Source organism: Alosa alosa, chromosome 4 (assembly GCF_017589495.1).
Source record: "Alosa alosa isolate M-15738 ecotype Scorff River chromosome 4, AALO_Geno_1.1, whole genome shotgun sequence".
Classification (NCBI taxonomy): Eukaryota; Metazoa; Chordata; class Actinopteri; order Clupeiformes; family Clupeidae; genus Alosa; species Alosa alosa.
Window position 1 is genome coordinate 258,319 of NC_063192.1, and position 21,595 is coordinate 279,913.

Here is a 21,595-nt window from a genome sequence, read left to right on the forward strand (position 1 = left end):
GTTAAGCACAATAGGCTACTTATTTCTCCAGGCTCACGTACATTCCACAACTCTGTCTGTTCACGTCTCCACCATTCACACTGCTCATTGACACTTCCGACTACAGCTACTAAATACTACAGATACGCCCCCAATTAAGGTGACGTCACGGTTCATTTCCCTCCCATGGAAAGACAACCCATGGTTGGAGAACTATTAATCAAAACCTATAAAATCCTTTTCATTGGATTCCTCCAAGAAAAGATCACATAGGGTTCGTTTCTCTAGTCTCTCAACCTCAGCTGCAGTGGGGAAACAAGCTTTAAGGTTATTGACATGCATATGCATAGGTCTTCTCCAGTATCTTCTTTGACCACTTGAAAGTTTACTGTGCCTAACTGTCGTAAGACTGTAGGGGCCTTTCCACTTCGGAGCAAGCTTCGCAGAAAAGTGCCGTGGTTTTGAAGATTGGGGATGGTTGCGCACCCATACCCTATCTTTCGGTAAGAAGGTGATGTCTTTTCTGTTCTTATTGTAGTTCCTTAGTTGTTTTGCTTTCTTGCTACTGAAGTGTGCTTTGTTCTGTAAATCTTTGATGTGTTGCACAACATCATATCCAGGTGTGTCAGGAGAAAGATTCTGACCTCTGAGCAATTTATCCATGGGACTCCTTAGTTTCCGACCCAGATGTAACTCGGCTGGAGATACATCGGTGGTTTCGTGGATGGCAGAATTTAATGCAAATCTAAATTCAGGTAGGTATTGATCCCATTTTCGGTGATTGTCCACAATGTACGATGAAATCATGCACTTGATGTTTCTGTTTACCCTTTCCGTTAGATTCATCTGCGGGTGGTAAGCTGTAGTTAGCTTCGGAGTAACTGTCCAGGTTTTGCAAAGTTCTGTGAAGTTGGACACAAACTGAGACCCTCGGTCTGACAGTATGAAGTCTGGAACACCGTGGCGTGTGAGTATTTCCTTGCGGAACAAGCGAGCGATTACTTGAGAAGTTGCAGTACGCAGGGGGGAATAACTCTACCCATCGTGTATAGTAATATACGAAAACAAGCAAGTATTCATTTTTCTCTGGACTGCAAGGTAGAGGTCCCATGATATCAACTCCCAGCATCTCATTTGGATATGATACTTGGGTCTGTTGGAGTTTCCCACTAGGCTTCCTATTGTCTGTTTTGCAGGTCTGGCATACCTTGCAGGCACGGACATAGCTTCTCACTTCGTCCCACATTTTAGGCCAAAAGACAACATCATGGAGCCGTTTATAAGTTTTGAACATACACTGGTGGCCACACAGAGGAGAATCGTGATAAGTCTGCAATATGGTAGTTCGGAGTGTCTGTGGTATCCAAACTCAATCACAGAAAACTTTTCTTCTGCAGCTTTGCATCCTTCTGCTAGGTCTTTGAAGACTCTCTACATGTCCGGATCATTCTGCTGTTTCTTCCACAAAGTGGTCATTGACAATGGAAAATCGTCTAACTCCTTCTGGTTGGTTGTCAGCATGCAGGTTGGTCCAATAGGACTTCTAGACAGAGCGTCTGGTGCAACGTTGAGTTTTCCTTTTCTGTATTCCATGACGAAGTTGAACTTCTGCAGTCGGAGTGCCCACCTGAGAAGACGGCTTGACGTTTTAGTGCTGTTCAACACCCACTGCAAAAGAAGCATGGTCCGTCACCACTGTGAACAGTTTAGGTTCCAGGTAGTGTTGCCATTTCTATAGCGCCCAGATGACAGCCAGACATTCTCTTTCTGTCGTTGTGTAATTCCGTTCCGCTTTATTCAAAGATCGACTCGCAAAAGCAATCACTTCTTCATGGCCAATTCCTTTCTTCTGAGCCAGGATCGCACCAAGTCCAATATCACTGGCATCTGTGTACACAATGAACGGAAGAGTGAGCACAGGGTGACCAAGGATTGGAGGTGAAGTCAGGTGCTGTCATAGGAGATCAAAGGACTTTTGACACTCCTTGCTCCAGATGAACGTCCAACCTTTCCACTTGAGTGCATTCAATGGTTCTGCCATGTGAGAGAAGGCTGGCACAAACCGGTGGTACCAACCGGCCAAACCCAGGAAGCGCTGGACTTCCTTGATGTTCTTTGGTTCTGGGTAGGCTTTAATGGCTTCTACCTTTACCGGGTCTGCAGCAATCCCTTTGGCAGATACCACATGCCCAAGGTATTTGATTTCCTTCAAATTGAATTTTGACTTCTTCAAATTCAACGCAAGTCCTGCATTTTGCAGTTTCTCAAGTACTGCATGAACCCACTGAGCAAGCAACGTCTATGGACGTCCAAGACAAGTTGATATCACGTCGGTCTGTCCAGGCTATGATCTGGACGTCTATTTGACAGCCAGCATTAGTTGATAAATGACATTGAGACAATAGTCCAGGCCGACCCGGTTCTGAACGTCTATAGACAGCCAAAATTAGTTGCAAGTAGACGTTCTGCCAAGCCATAATCTAGACGTCTATTTGACAGCCAGAATTAGTTGATAAATGACATTGAGACAATAGTCCAGGCCGACCTGGTTCTAACGTCTATAGACAACCAAAATTTGTTGTAAGTAGACGTTCTGCCAGGCCATAATCTGGACGTGTATTTGACAGCCAGAATTAGTTGATAAAAGACATTGAGACAATAGTCCAGGCAGATCTGGTTCTGAACGTCTATAGACAACCAAAATTAGTTGCAAGAAGATGTTCTGCCAGGCCATAATCTAGACATCTATTTGACAGCCAGAATTAGTTGATAAATGACATTGAGACAATAGTCCAGGCCGACCTGATTCTGAACGTCTATAGACAACCAAAATTAGTTGCAAATACACATTCTGACAAGCCATAATCGAGACGTCTATTTGACAGCCAGAATTAGTTGATAAATGACAAACAATACGTCCAGCCCGACCCGATTCTGAACTAGGGATGTCACAATTATGCAGTGGTGGAGGAAGTACTGAAACTCAGTACTTAAGTAAAAGTACAAATAAGCAGAGAAATATTTACTTTAGTAAAAGTAAAAGTACCACGATGCCAACCCTACTTAAGTAAAAGTAAAAAGTACCTGATTTTAAATGTACGTACTTTAAGGATTAAAAGTAAAATTTAGTACTTGCATTATGATTTATTATCTTAATATCTATAGGCCTATTCTAATAAAAATCAGTAGCCTATGAGGTGTGGCATTTTAATAAAGCTAGTTTTAGGTTATACTGGGCTAGATAGTTTTAAGCTGATGTAATTGTGCTTACCATCCGTGGCCCAGTTTACATTCTGACTGATGATCTGCTGAGTTAAGTATTATTCAGCAAAACACGAGAGCCTGAAGTTTATCGGGGTAGACAAGGGAAACGTCCTGTGGATCATAATGGCAATTCTGCCGGTCCAGATTGAACAGAAAAGTTGTTGAGAAAGGTTCAGTTTCACTTGTGCAGACGCGCATAAACATTGAATGAGCGCTCACTTTACTACCTCCCAAATGTAGGCCTCTTTATTTGATCACACAATTAAGAAATATTTTAATCTGGAACATGTTTAGTTTTTTTCGGACAGCGGTTATAGTCTACCATTCATTTGTGCCGCAAATGATCAGACGTGTGACAGACACATGGGCATAGCCTGTAACTTCGCTGCTCCGCGGACTCGCAATCTCATCGGAGAGGAGGCCCTAACGCTGCAGATAATAGACAGAGAAAGGCAAGCATAGCTCAGGGCACAGAACACAGTTGCATATCCACTATAGCCATGGGTCTGGTGAATATAGCCTACCGAATGCAGATGGCTACAAGCTCACGCTTTGCCTGGTCTAGACTAGTTTCAAAGATTTAGAAGCGGGGCACGTACCGCTCTATCTTTGGTAGCAACCCAGCCCCCTGGTGAAACAAACGTATTTGTCAAAGAGAGAGAAAAAAACTGATCATAAAATGTAATGTAAAAAGGAACGATGGTGTTGTAGAAATGTAGCGAAGTAAAAGCACAGATAATTGCTGCAAAATGTAACGAAGTAAAAGTCAAAAGTATGCACTATAGATTCTACTTAAGTAAAGTACAAATACGTGGAAAATTTACTTAAGTACAGTAACAAAGTATTTGTACTTCGTTACATTCCACCACTGCAATTATGTTGGTGGTATAATTGTCTGAAGAATAAACACGATTTCACGAATATTACGATTATTTTGCATGAACAGTACTAATGTATAAAATTGCACATTCTTTAGAGGTTTAGAAGTAAATACAGTAAGACACTGCATAGTAATAATAAAACAATCACTCTGCTTTGTAAACTATATCTGCATTTCCCTTGTAGAAAAAAATGAAGTCAAAGGCTGTAGTCTATTCTGATAATTTAACACACCATTAGAAAGTGTTCGAGTATTTCCAATTTGTGCATTTTTTCAACATTTGTTTTGGAATGGAAACATGGAATAGGCTGGATTGAAATTAAATTGAGAACATCTTGAACATCCTAAATTCTGCTACACCCTCCACACACACACACAGAAGATTATGGCTAAATGTCATGTCATGTTTCTATTTCATATATTTTGGAATTCATACAAAAATTATATATTTTGTTAATTATTTATAGTATTTTATGATGTGCGTAGGTAAAAATATTTAGTAATTTGAACACTTCATATTATTTTTTAATCTATTACACTTAAGCATATCATGTGGTGTAGGTCTAATTGAGTGCACATTTGTGGTGTCTAGGTCTAATTGAGTGCCTGTCTGTTTAAGAAAATATGTGATTAGCCTTCAGTGTCACAGCTTTAGGCTAGTGAAAAGCATGGTAGCCCAAGTAAGGATTATGTGGGTGCAATTCATTGTGTTTTCTGTGTCATTGGATAAAATAAATGTCAAGTTGAAGAAAGTCTTTCTGGGATCATAGAAGAGATAAGTGGCAATGTTCCTTCCCTTTGGTGAAATGACAGACATGACGTGAGCTAGCGAGATAGTTAGCAAGAAACTCTCCAGATGTAGCCTACAGGAATAGGTTGCGTAGCCTATTTCTGAAATGCCATTAAACAGTAGGCCTACCTGAACTAAACCTCATAGCCTAGGTAGGTTAGCTATACAAACTTGACAGATGCAAGTGAGCAAATCAACTTAGCATTGTCCTATTATTATTTTGCTGGGCAGCCTCAGCATCACTTAAACTAGCAGCCATGTATCACTGTTTCGGCAGCTACAGCTTAAGCTGCACTTTTGTGTGTGTGTGAGGATAGATGCAGGCTAGGGGAGGCGAGGCACTAGAAACACACGCCGAACACACATCTTACGGCAAACCAACACTGTCATTCTTAATAAAAATATCGATAATAAAATTAGGAATTGTGATATGTTTAATTTCAGGGTAGTAGGCTAACCTAGCGTTCATGGGCATCGGAAAAACATTTTTCCCAGTGAAAACTTCATCATTCCGCATCATACATGGATTTCTATGCAACGTCACGAAAACATGCGTGCGCAACCAAGAGGCAGAAAGCACCATAGAACAGCATAGAGCAATGCAAAAGAGCAAAAGAATAAAATGAGTTTTTGTGCTGAAAACTGCACCAATTTGAAATCACGATGGTTAGAGAATGTTAAATATGTTCAATATCCCTAACGGAATGCATGTCTTCGCCAAAAATGACAAAATACGATGTTATATTAATAATGCAAATGAACGGCAAACTTAGTCTGAAATATAGTCTGAAATGAGATGTTATTATCATTGAGACAACGGGTATACAATAAAATCCGATTGTAGCTTACAGCAGCCGACTATTTAGGTTAAGTTTATAACTTTGTGGGCTGGCCATTGCCGTCTTCTGCCCCAATGCCGCGCTACAAGCATCTAGTTTTGTTGGTAAACGGGAAACTAGTGATGGGCAAATGAAGCTTTGGTGAACCACTAAACCACAGCAGTGTGAAGCTAGCAACACTAATGAAAAAATCCAATATGGCTGCCACATGTAGATTTTTCAACATAAAAGTCCTTACCCAAACCAGTATATGTAACCAAAAATATTGGTTTGCTAAGGACTTTTATGTTGAAAAATGTATGTGTGGCGGCCATCTTTTTGCTTTTCAGCTAGTGTTGCTAGGTTCACACTGCTGTGGTTCAGTGGTTCACCAAAGCTTCATTTGCCCATCACTACGGGAAACCTGTGTATTCACGTCATGTAATGAGTGAGTCAGAGGTCGGAAACTGGGGCTAGATTTTGCTAACAGAGTTGCCCAGCTAGGGGCTCGTCATCACTTTTGTCGTCACTTTGTAGTTCGTTTGTAGTCCATGTGGCCTTTCATGTCCAACAGTTTTAATGTAAACTTGGGAATTTGCCGTTTTTGTCACTTGAAAGCTGCACATCTTTCTTTCACAAGTGTCTTACACTATATTTTAAGCAAATAAAGTTGTTTATTTAGGATTAGTGAGCGTACAGTGGGCAGTGCTTCGACTTGGCCAGCTTCACTCGCGGTCCGCGCGTGGGATCACGCGGTATCACGCGACTTTAATTTGTAAATTGACATTTTTAAATTGAAATTTGTAATTTCCAGTGAGACGCTGCAACAACCCAAACAACCGGTAGAAGGCTCAAGTGAGCAGGGTGTCTCGTAAAAAGAAATGGAGCCTGGAAAACCCTACACAGACTTCACTACAGACTTTAGCAGACTGGTTTAGAAATAATGTAATAGCCAGAAATATGCCTGCCCTGCCCTAATAAAGAAATATTTGGTTAACTGCGAAAGTGAATCCCGTTTGCAGCCGAGAGACGAGGACAAATTAAACATTCTGGTTTTCTCCGAAAGTGCGGCGATGATAGACAGACATCATTTGAACAAAATATAGTGTATTAACCTCCGTTGCTCAGCCAAATGCCTTCCTGTTACGTCCTGTTATCACGGAGTTACAGGCGATAAACGATTTTTGATGGTCACAAGTTTACTTAATTAGGGACTGTTCGTTATTTATTTAAGGGGCTACCGGAGGAGTTTTGGGAGCATTAGTCCAAAAAGACGTGACCCTCCCTCGCCAGCAATATATTTTTCTATGACCCTCCAAAGTGATTATGAAAAAATCACTGTCAACTTTTTCCGGGTTTATCGCCTACTGTATTTTAACGTTTTCACATATTTGGCCATAAGCCGTTTATAGGCTATCACGAAACCAAACTACAAAGGCGAACACTTTAACAGGGGGAATTAATTGGGCATGAATCATGCTGAACGCTATTTCGCTACCTTAGAATAATAAGGTTCTATCTGCGTTTTGAGTAGGTACAACCGGGACGATTGAAACGGGGACGAATGAAACATTCCGGTTTTCTCCGAGTGCAACGATGATAGACAGTCATCATTTGGACAAAACATGGAGCATATTAACCTCCGTTGCTCAGCCAAATGCCTTCCTGTTACGTCCTGGTATCACGGAGTTACAAGCGATAAACGATTTTTGATGGTCACAAGTTTACTTCATTAGCGGTTTATTTTTTTGGATTATTAAAGAGTGTTTTTCATTTAAAGGTTTGACTTCGTGCTTATTCAGTAGAGCATTTAGTGCTCTCCCCAATCCCAGACATTCACATTGCATGTTTGTTTGTAATGGATGCAACCGCGAGATAGGCTATGCGTTTGACAATGAGTTTTTAACAGACATGAACCAAGACATATAGCCCATCAGCAATCTAGGGACTGATCGTTATTTATTGAAGGGGCCACCGGAGGAATTTTGAGTGCTTCAGTTGGAAGTTGCATGACCCTCTCTTGCCTGCTAGAAATTGTTCAATGACCCTCCGACAGAATTGTTAAAAAAGACATGACCCTCCCCTGCCAATTGTCTTCCGCCCGCGCCACAGCCACACACTTTGTGATAATGTTCTTAAATCAATCTTTCCCGTGAGCTTGCATGCTACCAGTCCTGCTACAAATGCTACCAGTCATGCTACAAATGTATTTGTTCAACTTTATGAAGCAGAATTACGCATAGGGTACTTGGAACATAATACATTTGACAAAGGACAGATGGATGTTGCTAGTGACAAAATATTAACTTTCAGTGTTTTTACGATGTCTTTGTCATGGGAAGTGTTTTTCCCCATGCATTTATTCTAGGTTACTGTCAGTGACTGCCGTGGAGAGAAGCGGGTTCTGTGTTTCGTTCATGTCAGTGACTGACGCTGAGAGAAGCTGGGTCTGTGTTGTGTTGCGTTGCATTAATTTATTTTCATTGGGCATACCAAACAGCTCTTTGACAAAGCCAAAATTCCTTTTGAAACAATGAGTGCAGGAAGCGCCGCGTTTGTATGGTTATATTGCTTGACGGGGGCTTGGCCTCACAGATGCGCTCGTGCCTTAGATGGCAGGAAAAATCTTCACGATAGGCCTATTAACTAACCACCCGATTCACGTTGGCTGGGGGGAAGGGGGGCCATCAGACAATTGTGCCCAGTTAATCCGGCCCTTCCCCCAAAAAAATCACACCTTCCCACCTCTGACAGCTTAAAAGAAGTCAAGAGGACTCCTTACTCACAGACTTATTCACAAACCTGCGGTTTTGAAATCCTATGCAGCTACAGGAGCTTCCAATCGCGAGGAAGCAATTTTGCATTGTAGGCATAACTAACATGCAATAACGCCGCCAACAACAACCAAAACTAGGCTAATCATTGTCAACATGTAAATTAAATGTAACATTATTGTGAATCAAATTAAAATGTTCTCTTTTGCAAACGTAGGCATAGTAACAGAATAATTATAATGTTACAAAGATACTACATCAATCCGTATGTTTCATTGGGCTACTAGGCTATTTGTTTTGCCTTGATTCATTTAGGCTAGGCCTTTTTATTCAGGGGCCGTATTCACAAAGAATTTTAAGGCTAAAAGTAGCTCCTAACTGGCTTAATTTAGGAGCAACTCCTAAAAATAATGGGCGTGTCACTCCTAACTTTAGGACTCCTAATTTTTTCACAAAAAGTAATTCACGAAGCATTTTAGACCTAAAAGTAGCACCTAAGTCTGGGACAGCTTAAGTCGAGAGGACTCCTAACTAAGACCTATTCATAAACAGCTTTTTTGTGGCATTTTACGTTGCGATGTTTTGAAATAGCCTATGCGCAACAGGAGCTTCCAATCGCGAGGGAACAATTTTGCATTCATAAAAGGGATGCAATAACGCCACCAACAACAACCAAAACTACTCATTGTTAACATGTAAATGAAATGTAACGCGTTTCATTGTGAATCAAATTAAAATGTTCTCCTCTTTGCAAACGTAGCCTAGGCATATGGCTTACAGATTCATTTGATAATGTTGCAAAGGTAGGCTACTGCATCAATCCATAGGCCTATGTTTCATTAGGCTACTAAGCTATTTGTTTTGCCTTACTCTTTATTCATTTAGGCTAGGCCTTTTTATTCAGTTATTAATCATCTTCCGCCCTTCGCGACTACTTGTGTAGCGCCGACGATTCTCCGACCTGTCACCTGTCAGTCATCATCGGAAGAGAGGTGTTTGGAATTCAGCGTTACAATCGTCAGCCAATCAAGGTGGTCACTTCAGTCAAGCTTCGTGCATGAGTAATGACGTCATCCATAGCCACGAAGACTCACTCCTAGTTTAGGAGTTGTCTGAAAGGCTTTGTGAATAACTTTTAAGAGAAAACTCCAATCTAAAATCTTTATGCGATTTAGGAGTAGCCTACTCCTAGTAGTAAGATAAAAGCCTTTGTGAATAGCCTACGGCCCCAGTTATTCATCATCTTCCGTCCTTGTGTAGCGCAACGCATTCTGAGACCTGTCACTCATCATCGTAAGGGAGGTGTTTGGAATCATGCCAGCGTTACAATCATCAGCCAATCAGCCAATCAAGGTGGTCACGCTTGCCCATTTACCCAAAATTAATGGTCGAATATTACTGATGATCATTGTTATTTAAGAACATGCAGTGTCGAGGGTACCAAAAACATCTTGCTCGTAAAAAGCATCATAACGCATTACATTCTGGCGGGTCTGTTATTTACTGTAGGCTGCGCAAACCACATGCCTTTATTTTGGGCAAGTCTACATTCATTCATTCATTCATTCAACCTTTATTTATTCTCGGAGGGTCATTGAGGGAAGCCCTCATTTTCAATGAAGCCGAAATTACAGAAGCGAAGCAAAGCGCTCCACAAACAAGACAACATTCGAGGCCTTCTGTTGAAGAATTTTATATAAAGCCTGCGCTGACAGTAATCCTCCTGCCCCTGATAGGCCTACTACAGCTGTGGATAGTGTGGAATGTTCAAGTAATAACACAATCCAATGTGTGTCTCAATTGTCCCCCGCTGACCACCTCACACATTTCTCTAGATTTTGCAACGAACTTACATGACACAATGCCATAAAATATGCCAGTTTTAGGACACAGAATAATGTTTGTAATGATACCAGGTAGGCCAGGTATTGTCAAAGGTGCATGGTGAAGTGAAATTCTTACTTTGGAAAACAAACATTTGCCGATATCATAGCCGATCATCAGAATATTGCAACAGATTCTGTGTTCTGGACTGTAGGTAACTTGTTAAGCCAGTGGTTCTCAAACTTTTATTTCATTCCCCACTTTGATCAAGGGGCATGACTGATGATAGTGGAGATAACGTGTTATCCCGAGGCTTTTGCAAGTCAGCATCTTCGACGGTAGTCTATTAAAAATAAAAGTTTTCGATGTCCCAAACGGAGAGCCATACTTTATTGTTTTTAACTATCTCTATGCTACTCACAAAAATGTAGGCATGGGGACATGATGAAGTAGGTTATCCAACTGTCGTGTGTTAAATTATTGTGATTACGAGCCAGTGGTTTTCAAACATTATGCGTGACTCGGACATCTAACTAAATGCAACAAGCTCATATCGTCCTTGCATTCGCAAAATGAGGACCAGTGTTTTGTCAAATTGCAAATAGCTATTCGTTTTAACTATTTTGGAATCTTGGAATATGGGGAGGGAAGTGGCGCGTCTGCAGTCAGCCAAATATGAATGTAATTCTGCGGCATAAAGCAGATGTAATTGTTTATTGTACAGAAAAATAAAAATGACATGTCAAGCAGTCAATTGACTACATTGCAGTCAAGAAATAGGGCAAATTAATTTACGATACCAAAATGTGGGTCATCGTTGTCTAAGCCTCTATTGCGTAGCCTGTTAAAAACGTCGCCAGATAGTATTAAATCGGCAACAACATTGTTTTCTGCAGAAGCCTACCCAAGGCTAAAGATTAATTCTGAACAGTTATTTCTCTACTGGCTCAATTATCACACCACTGTTTTGATTTGCATAGTTGCGTTAACCCCAACACTGACAATAATGTAGACAGCAAATTTCGATTTTGATTTTCGTGTAGTCAAGCCTTAAGCCATACCCAAGTAGCCTAAATCGAGGTAATGTTTAATTATGCATGATTTATTTTGTTATTGAATTCGTAGGCTGGGATTACTCTCGGCAAACAATTATGTAAGGGACGGCAGGCAGAGCGATGTACAGTGGCAGAGCGACACACAGTGGCTGAAAGTGGTACTAAAGCTTCACGCAGCTTCACGCCGCGTAATGCGCGAATGAAGTGGTCATTTGAAAGCGATGCCCACTGTATATTTAATGGTGTGTGATGCCTATGTTGTGGCATCCGTGTTTTTTGTATTATGATTTGTAATTCTGTTGTGTGGTTCAGTTGGTTCAACAAAATTAGCACTACTTCTCATGTCTTAAATCATTTCCCATGTAGTATGTTGCAGTCAGATACTGTCCACCTGTTCAAGTTTGTATAAAAGCTTCTTTACCCTGGTCAATGCATTTCATAGTGAAGTGTACTACTTTTATAAGCTGTTAGTTAGCCCACATCTTTTCTTGATCTTAAATCTTAAAAATCGAAACTGGGTTATGTTGACCTTATTCAGGATGTCTTCTGGATGTCTAATAATTGTGTCTCAAAAACATATTATAATGACTAAAGAACATACAAAAACCAACTATACAACTTGCAGAAAAGATGTTTTGATAACGTTCATTCTGGCTCCTATTTGGACATCAGGACGTGCAATAATTACATCTTGAAAACATATTTTAAAGACGTGTAGGCCTATATGACATCCAGATTAAGACATCTATACAACATCCAGAAAATATGTATGAACTTTCATTCTGGCTACTCTGAGGACGTCTTCTGGATGTTCAATAATTCAGTCTTTGAGACGTCTTTAAATGACGTCTATGTAACAACCAAAATGATACATCTATTCAACGTCCAGAAAAGACGTCTTAAAACCTTTCATTTTGGCTACTCTGAGGACGTCTTCTGGATGTTCAATAATTAAGTCTTTGAGACGTCTTTAAATGACCTCTATGTAACACCCAAAAGTAGACATCTATTCAACGTCCAGAAAAGATGTATTAAAAACTTTCATTCTGGCTACTCTGAAGACGTCTTCTGGAGTACGGCGACCACGTCTTTTTGGCGTATTTTGGACCACTTTTTGCTCAGTGAGAAGGTCTAGGAAATGTTTATGTACAGACGGTGAATAAATGACTATGTCGTCAAGATAAACAAGACATATTTTACCTCTTAGTTCTGCCAAGACATGCTCCATCAACCGTTGGAAACTTGCGGGTGCATTTTTGAGTCCAAAGGCATGACGTTGAATTAAAAAAGGGCAGTGTGTGTTACAAATGTGTTTTTTAATATGCTGGACTCGTTTATCGTGACCTGCCAGTAGCCACTATTTAAATCAAGCGTGGAAAAGACTGAACAGCTAGCTAGCGACTCGAGCAGTTTGTTGATGTTCGGCAAAGGATACGCATCAGTCTCTGTGACAGCATTCAATTTTCTGTAGTCCACACAGAATCTTAGTCCACCATCTTTTTTTGGAACGAGAACGACTGGAGAGGCCCATCCAGAGTAAGATGGTGCTATTATCCCCTCATCTAGCATCATCTTCAGCTGTTCTTCCACAACCAGTTGTTTCTCGACGGACATCCTATATCAGGGCTGGGCAAACTGTGGCCCGCCAAGCACTTTCATCCGGCCCGCCGAGCATTTAATTTGGTTATATGGTTTGTGCGGCCCGCCGGCCAGTTTTCAAAACCCAATGTGGCCCTTGAGCCAAAAAGTTTGCCCACCCCTGTCCTATATGGTTTCTGCTTGATGGGTACGTTGGTATTGGTGTATATGTGGTGTTGCAATACGTCAGTTTTTCCAGGCTTTAAAGAACACAAGTCAGGTTTGGATTCTAAAAGTTGCCGTAAACTTGCTTTTTCCCATTCCTCTATATCCGCGTTCGTTACAGCAAGGTCAATGTAGTCCTGGGAGGTCAGAGCAACAGGCGGCGGGAGCAAGCAAGGTGGAGGAACAGAGGTCAAGAGAGTAAGTACAGGAGCATCAGAGGTAAGTGTTGGATCTTGGAACAGATAAGTTTCTGGTTTGCCTTTAAAACTGTACTGATGGTCAGCAGGATTAATTTGTAGCCTACTGAAGAACAGATAGTCCAAGCCAAGATTGTGGCTTAAATCGATGGTAATTTCTGCCCAACCAAGAGGCGTCTCAGTTCCTCCATTAGCCAAGATTAATGGACCATTTGTCCAAGGCTTCAGGTCTTCTTGTGGTCGTTGTAATGCTTTCCACACACTATCATGCACAAGAGTGTAGCTCGCACCTGTATCCACAATAGCCTTTCCATTCCACGTCTATATTTACAGGAACGATCAACTGTTGAGGTATGTTGCACTCACCAGGTCCTTGTGTTTTCACAGTTCTATGTCCATCAAAACAGTATGGCACAAGACATGTTAGCGGCTGCTGCCCTTTCAAATAGTTACACATCTGCCGCATGATATTTGTAACTCAGCGTAACTGTAACCACTCCATACCATGAAAGTAAAATCAAACAAAACAATCAAACAAAATATGTCCGTGTATGTGTTAGTATGGGTGTGTGTTTGTTGAATGCATAGTTGCCGATTGGAGACTGGCATGCGTTGGTCAAGCGAGAGGGTGAGAGAGTGAGAGAAAGTACCTGGCGAGCGAGTTGGTTTGATTGTTCGTTTCCTCGTTGATGTGGATGAATGAATGCAATTGCGTTGCGTTGGAAAAGGTGATCCTGTCCAGGTCCGCAGGGATATGTAATATGCCTGAGAGGATAGGTTCCTTTTCGGTTTCTCCCGTGATCTGAGGGTCGTTTGGATGATGCAGGTATCCGAAACGAATGTAGATAGTTGTCCCACGAATCCACTTATGAAGACGAGGCAGACGATTCACGGATTCTAACGGATTCCTAATCTCCATATTGTGGTCTTGCCCTTTAAATTCATTGATATGTGTAAGTTGCTTTGGATAAAAGTGTGTGCTAAATGAATAAATGCAAATGTAACCTTTATAACTAATTTGTAAATGTGCTGCAAGGTGAAACAGAAGTCAATGGTGACTTGTTTATGTTATTTTAAGAGAGCATTATCAACAGTGATATGGGCAGGTGCACAACACACCATGCTTCTCTCATCCACAAACGTGCATCAGCGCACATCCATGAAAAATATTACAAATTACACAATTACAATGGGAAACATAGTTAGAAAAAAGATATTCTGAAATAAATCTCAGAATGAGTAGTTATTCACCATCATTTGCAAATTGGTAATGACAGAGAGGCAAATATGAGGCATAGCTGACACACTGTCACGAGATGTAAGCAACTCTTTTGCAGGATAAAAGTCTTTTATTCAGTCATTTGAACATTATTGGGGTAAGTGTTGCTTTTTCCAGGCTATGTTTTCGATGGTAACTCATTGTCAGTCAATAGTGAAAGTTAGATTCACTTTGCTAATGAGTTCAAATAATAGACAAGTGCAAATGCGTTTAGGCTATACTCTGCTAGGTTTTAGCAGAGATGGGAAGTGTACAAATGCTTTGTTACTGTACTCAAGTAGATTTTTCAGATATTTTTACTTTACTATTTATTTTTGAAGCGAATTTTTACTTTTACTCCTTACATTCCTTACACTCCAGGGCTCTACAATGCGCCCATTTCACTCGCACATGCGAGTAAAAATGATGGCGTGCGAGTGCAAAAAAATATTTAGGCGCACTGGTGCGAATGACTTCTAACCATGTCAATGTTTGTCTACAAAATACACCGCAACATCGAGAAACATTACTGGTGCAAACCATAGAATCACGTCGCGAATGCAGCATAAAAACTACACCTCCCATCAATGTTAGCAGTTTTGCGTTGTGACTCGCTAGTAGTCGCTTCTATCAAATCCAAGAGCGCGCAGAAAAAGCGGAAAGTTAGACTAGCCAGCCAAGATGCAAAGATTGAAGAAATTAGTTTTTCTATCCACCGAATTAATCGGATATAGGAGGAACAGGATGAGATTCTGAGAATGCAGTGAGAGAAGGAAAGGTAACCTAACATGCCTTTTAGCCCAGTTAACGTATTGGCTGCAATATGCAAAATATAGCTGTAGCGAACAGGCACAAAAGTAGCCTCCAGTAATACTCCCATTTTGTTAAGGTAGAATGCTACTGACAACTCCAGGCTTCCACGCATTCTTGTTTGCCCCCATCAATGCAGATATTAAAAAAATAAAAAATAAAAGTATAAAAAAAATATATCCTTGATTAGACTATGTTGGGTTTTGTGGAAGAGCAAATGGACTGTTTTAGTAGTAGTATTCAGTATGCAGTCAGATAGGTCACCATAGGCATATTTGGATTAGCTACAGATGGATTCACAAATAAATAAATTAGCCTACATTTGGCAGGATACTTGATATACAGGCTGAATATGGCAATGTATTATATTATTTTACATTAACAAAATGTAGGAAAATAGAACAGACTGAAAATAAAGTAGGCACTGATCTTTAAAATCCTGTTTCCTGTAGCCTAAATGTTGTCAGTCATTCATAATCTTCGCAATTGGTGCACTGGCATGTGTAACTGTTAGCTGCAGTGTAATGTTAGATTATGTGTAAGTTAAGTACAGAACTGACTGTGCGCCCAAATTTTTGTCTGTGCTCCTAAATTTTAACTTGGGCGCACAAGTGCTCCTGGAAAAAAATGTTAGTGTAGAGCCCTGCACTCCTTACACGAATATCGGTATTTTCTACTCCTTACATTTTACAAAACTGGCTCGTTGCTTTAGTTTCAAATAATTTCAGTGGAGTTACCGTTATTATTTTTCGCGTCATCAATAGTGGATGGGAATATACGTTGCACTTGATGCACCACTACAAGATGACTCAACAGATTTGGGCGGCATTCATTCGCAGGAAATCATTGCAGCTTGATGGCAGTAATGTTAACATTAGCACGTAGTACTCACTCAATAGTTTATCCACCTCTCAAAACAGTTTATTCACCAATTACAACTGTTAACATTTAAAAATGACACTGTATTATCCACAATAACAATATGTACAATCATCAACACTCTATGAACAACTTAATACCACTTGTATTGTTAGACCTCCACCATCATCAAACATGTTCTGAATGCCTTTTCTAAAAATCTGATACCGTATCGGTCAGTCCACCTACCCTGATCACAGAATTCATAGTTTACCCACCTCATAGTTTAGTCCATCTTATACACACCCATGAAGCCAAAGAAAATGCATAAATAGAGACTTTTGTGTAATTATTCCATTTTGTGTAGTCATTCTATATCAGAACCTGACATACAATCCAAATAGTCTACAAGAAACCTCATAAATGCACACAAAATGTCAGTATGCATTTTGGGTAACCAAAAGTCGTATGGGGAGTTTCCATAGGGCAGGGGTCGGCAACCCGCGGCTCCGGAGCCGCATGCGGCTCTTTGATCCCTCTGATGCGGCTCAGCTTTTGAAAATAATTAATGAGTATTTAACTTATGTATGTAGTATTTCATGTTTAACTTATGTTTACCATTTCTGCTGTAAGTGCATGTTGTGTGTGATGTCTGTATGCTACTGAAACTTCAATATAGTATCTATCTATCTATCTATCCATCGAGTATTTAATTAAAATGTATTTTATTTTAGTTCGTTCATTTTCAAAATGTAATATTGTAGGTCTATCTGAGTAATTTAGCCTATATAACTTTCCACCTCACTTGACTCCGTAACCGTAGCCTGAACAATATTGTTACATTCGCGGTTCGTTGCCATGTCAATATCAAACAATATCACCGATTTCCCTCCATTTCAGTCAACGAGAACACCTTAATTGTTATTGTTGGTGTGTGCGCTTGCTGTAGGCTAGATAAGGAAAATGTCAAAAAGGAAACGTCAGCGACCACAGCTTGCGAGCGCGAACACAAGTGGGCTGAAATGGGAAAGTTTCCATCCGAAGACTGATTCTGAAAACGCAAAATGAACTGCCCGTTATATATCGCACACTGCAACGAGTTAGTATTGCTGTGTTCGGTTCCACTTGCATGTGAGAAATCTTTCTAACATATGAAAAATATAAAGACAAACCGCTCACGTTTAAGGGCAATTTCGCGCAAAACTGTCACATCCGTAACGCCAACACAATGGTATTTAGTTGGCGTTATGGATATGACAGTTTTGCGTGGAGTTGCCCTCAATTCTTTCATGAAACTTCACCTCACTGAATATGAGCCAGCCAGACTCCAAGGCCATCACCAAATCTAATCTCTGGTATGCCTAATGTTCAATTTCACCAATGACATGTCAACGAAAATTGAGTCTTGTGTTGTTAACTATGATGTTACTTTGCATACCAAAGGACACAGGAAAAATAGGGGGTGGTGGGAAGCCTAAGGCCTATACTTCTGTCATTCCACTTTACATTTCAAGTTGCACATTAGGCCTACTTTTAAAACTAGTAGAAAATGTATTTAAAAATCCTCTGTTGAATGAAAGTAAATGTAGCCTATGTTAAATATCCAAACCTTTTCTTGTAACCGTCTTTATGTGGCTCTTCTTTTTAAAAAAAAATAATAAATTTGGTAAAAGTGGCTCTCCAGGCAAAAAAGGTTGCCGACCCCTGCCATAGGGCATTACAAAACGCATGAGCATACCTTGGCAAATAACAGTCTAAAGTACTAATTTTTCATTCTATATTGATCTACTTTTGCACACAGCTTTGCAAAATCTGGTGCTAGGGCTCAGTTGTGTTTTTAAAATCATATCAAGTGACCTAGAGGGCTGAAATGTGGTCAGTTCAGAGATGCTTGTTATCCGGCAGAAAGAAAAAACAATATTCTAGGCTCTGTAACTCTGTGCCAGTGCTAGGAAACTACAGGATCTTAGCTTTCTAAAGATGTCCAGCATTTGATGGTAGGCCAAAAGAACACACTGCCCTCTGAAGTAGCAGTGCAATGTTGGGGGGGGGCTAGAAATGGCAGGTTATGGGAAGTTTTTAAAAGAGAGACTGGCACTCTTGCACTCTAGTAACATTTGTGTGGTCCAGTTACCGTTGCATAAAAAATGGTTGTCATCAGTTCCATTACCGGTTTTGCTGCACAACCATTTCCGGTGCTTGGGCCCTAATAATCCTTACATAAACTATACGGCTTTGCACCTTTGGTGCGGGCTTCTAAAGGGGGCAATAAAAGGTTGAAACCATGGATTATTTTTAGTGCATCAAGACTCCCCAGCCCCATTACAATAACAGTGGGAAGTGTCCGTATGCACATACCTTGACGTATTTTCTTTGTGATGGTGACCTGGCATTTGATGCATTTCTTCATCCGATGAGCACATTCTAAACAATGAAGGGAAAAGGAATTTTAGCAGCCATGTCAGTGGATATGTAGAATAAGGTGGTAATTTAAGTTAAATTCACTGTATTGTTATTTATAGTGCAGCATCAGCATCAAAAGACACAACACTTCAAAGTTAAAATAGATAATCAAACAGTACACAAATGAAAAGTAGAACATACTGTAGTATTACTAGAGCTTAAAGGAGTAATCCGGCCGATTTTTACAGGGATCTTGATCGCTAAACGTCGCCGAGTACTGTCTATAGGGAAAAATACCCGACCAAAATTGGTGCTACAGAACTGGAGTAGCTGCAGCTAATGGCCATTACTCCCAGTCAGCTACAATGATAGGTCTTGGGGCATAATTTAAACGTGCCTTTTTTGCCTCTTAACAGACTCAAAATGTCATGTACTATGAACAGAGTCCTTACATGACAAAACGATGCATTTTCTACTACCTGCGGAGTCCCACAGTATCTTAGCTTTGTTGTTCTCGACCACCTTTGGAGGTGTATCCCATTTCGACTTTGGGACTTCCAGTCCATACTCAGCACAGATGTTCCTATACACTATCCCATCCACCTGATTATGGTGCTCCATGTATGTCTTTCCTGCCTGCATCCTGCATCCTGCTGTTATGTGTTGGACTGTCTCAGCGGCTTCCTTACTCAGCCTGCTCCATGGATCTTGACCCCAGCTTCTATTGATCTTGTACTCAGGGCCTGCAACCCTCCCACACACCCTCCATTAATCCCCCCAACACACATACATCCTCCCCCCACACACACACACTCACATACCATTACACCATACCCCCCAAACACACACACCACCCTCCCCCCATACACACACACCATTTGATCAACCCCCACCCAAACACACAACATACCCCCCTCCCCACACAGGTACACACCCCTCCCCCACACACACATACACACATCAGCCTCTTCCAGTGGCGCTGCTCTGCTTGCGACCTGGGCACGCTGTCTACTGCAATCGTCTTTTTGTTTGTTTGTTTGCGTTTGTACATTTGTGAATGTGTTGCTGCGCTGTGGGAACGTGAAGTCAACATGGCAAGATTTATCCATTACGCATATTGTTGATCATTGTCGGATTATGTGTACCATGCCAAACTCATTAGGCCGGCATCCAGGCCCAGCGTCCTATTATATTATAAATATATCGAGACTCTACAGGGAGCTCAGCAGCAGGGGCGCCACCAAGGGGTGGCCATGGGTGGCCGCGGCTACCCCAACTTGGGGCAGCCGTGGCCTACTGGTTAGCGCTTTGGACTTGTAACCGGAGGGTTGCCGGTTCGAACCCTGACTAGTAGGCACGGCTGAATTGCTCCCCTTTACTGCTTCCCGAGCGCCGCTGTTGTTGCAGGCAGCTCACTGCGCCGGGATTAGTGTGTCCTTCACCTCACTGTGTGTTCACTGCGGAGTGTGTTTCACTAATTCACGGATTGGGATAAATGCAGAGACCAAATTTCCCTCACGGGATCAAAAGAGTATATATACTTATACTTATACAACAACAGCTTTGGCCACGCCTGGCTATGTGGCTGGCGAACGTAAAATGTGTCCAAATTAACACCCATTATTCTCTGTTGGATTGCTCACGGAGTACTTATCACACATAATCACACATATTGGGGGCAGTCGTGGCCCACTGGTTAGCACTCTGGACTTGTAACTGGAGGGTTGCCGGTTCGAGCCCTGACCATTGGGCCACGGCTGAAGTGCCCTTGAGCAAGGCACCTAACCCCTCACTGCTCCCCTAGCGCCGCTGTTGTTGTAGGCAGCTCACTGCGCCGGGATGCTTCACCTCACTGTGTGTTCACTGTGTGCTGTGTGTGTTTCACTAATTCACGGATTGGGTTAAATGCAGAGACCAAATTTCCCTCACAGGATCAAAAGAGTAAAATATATACATACATACATACATACATAAATCACATAGATATCACATGGAAGACCGGAACCTGAGCTTTCCCATGATATTAGCGGCTAGGTGTTGTGATAAACAGTTTGCGAGAAAATTAACGTTGGATATACATGAAATTTAATTATATTTCTATCTGCACACAGTGCTTCGTCCATCTCCACACCTATTACTCAAGGTGGCATATCTCACGAACACTTTAGTCACACATGGCAAACCATATATCAAAATAAACAGAAGACCTGCGGTGGCGCGAGAGTTGACATGACAGCATCATTTCTGAGCTCAGGTATCAGCTTAACTTTTCCCACTCAATATTATATTATTCATATATTTTGTTACAAATACAGTTGTAAGAATAAGTGCGGACAAACTCAAGAAAGCAAGGACGACTATGAGAGGGCGAGAAACTGAGGTAAAGTCGGGAGATGGAGAAAAGCAAGGTGGAGCACATGGTGAAAACGAAAGTTTGGACACAATTTGGGAAGCAGTGAGCGAAGTCTTAGCTAAAGGAATGGAAACCCTCAGAGCCGAGCTTAAAAGTGACCTTCGGGAATTTAGTAAGTGCTTTAGAGAAGATATTAAAAAAACAAATGGACGAATTCACTTCAGAAATACACAAAAAAATTCAAGATGTGTCAGGCCAGATTGAAGAGGTAGCAGAGCGGGTTGGAGAGGTAGAACATAATATGGCAGATGCAAAGCGGTGGGACATTGGGGTTAAGGGTACGCTCACCCAGTTGCTAACTAACCAGCGAGCATTGCAGGGCAAAGTGACCGAAATGGAAGGCCACTCAAGACAGAATAACATCTGAATATATGGAATTCCAGAGGAGGCAGAGGGTACTTCTGCAACGGAATTCGTGGTGAACATGATTAAGACGCAACTAAGTGAGGATATTGACCCGAACTGGAGC

At 41.2% G+C, this 21,595-nt stretch overlaps 1 protein-coding gene across 4 annotated transcripts in view; it reads right to left on the reverse strand.

Moving 5' to 3' along the window:
- The window catches only part of mib2 (MIB E3 ubiquitin protein ligase 2), a 252,110-nt gene that overhangs the window by 25,325 nt on the left and 205,190 nt on the right, over positions 1-21,595 (reverse strand). For 3 of the 4 annotated variants that reach the window (XM_048240470.1, XM_048240468.1, XM_048240471.1), the window contains 2 exons: positions 18,669-18,734; positions 14,035-14,317 (listed from right to left, as the gene is read on the reverse strand). In XM_048240470.1, coding sequence (XP_048096427.1) covers positions 14,035-14,317; positions 18,669-18,734 — 349 coding nt within the window. The remainder of the gene's footprint in view (positions 1-14,034; positions 14,318-18,668; positions 18,735-21,595) is intronic. The other variant, XM_048240469.1, reaches the window with a different exon arrangement.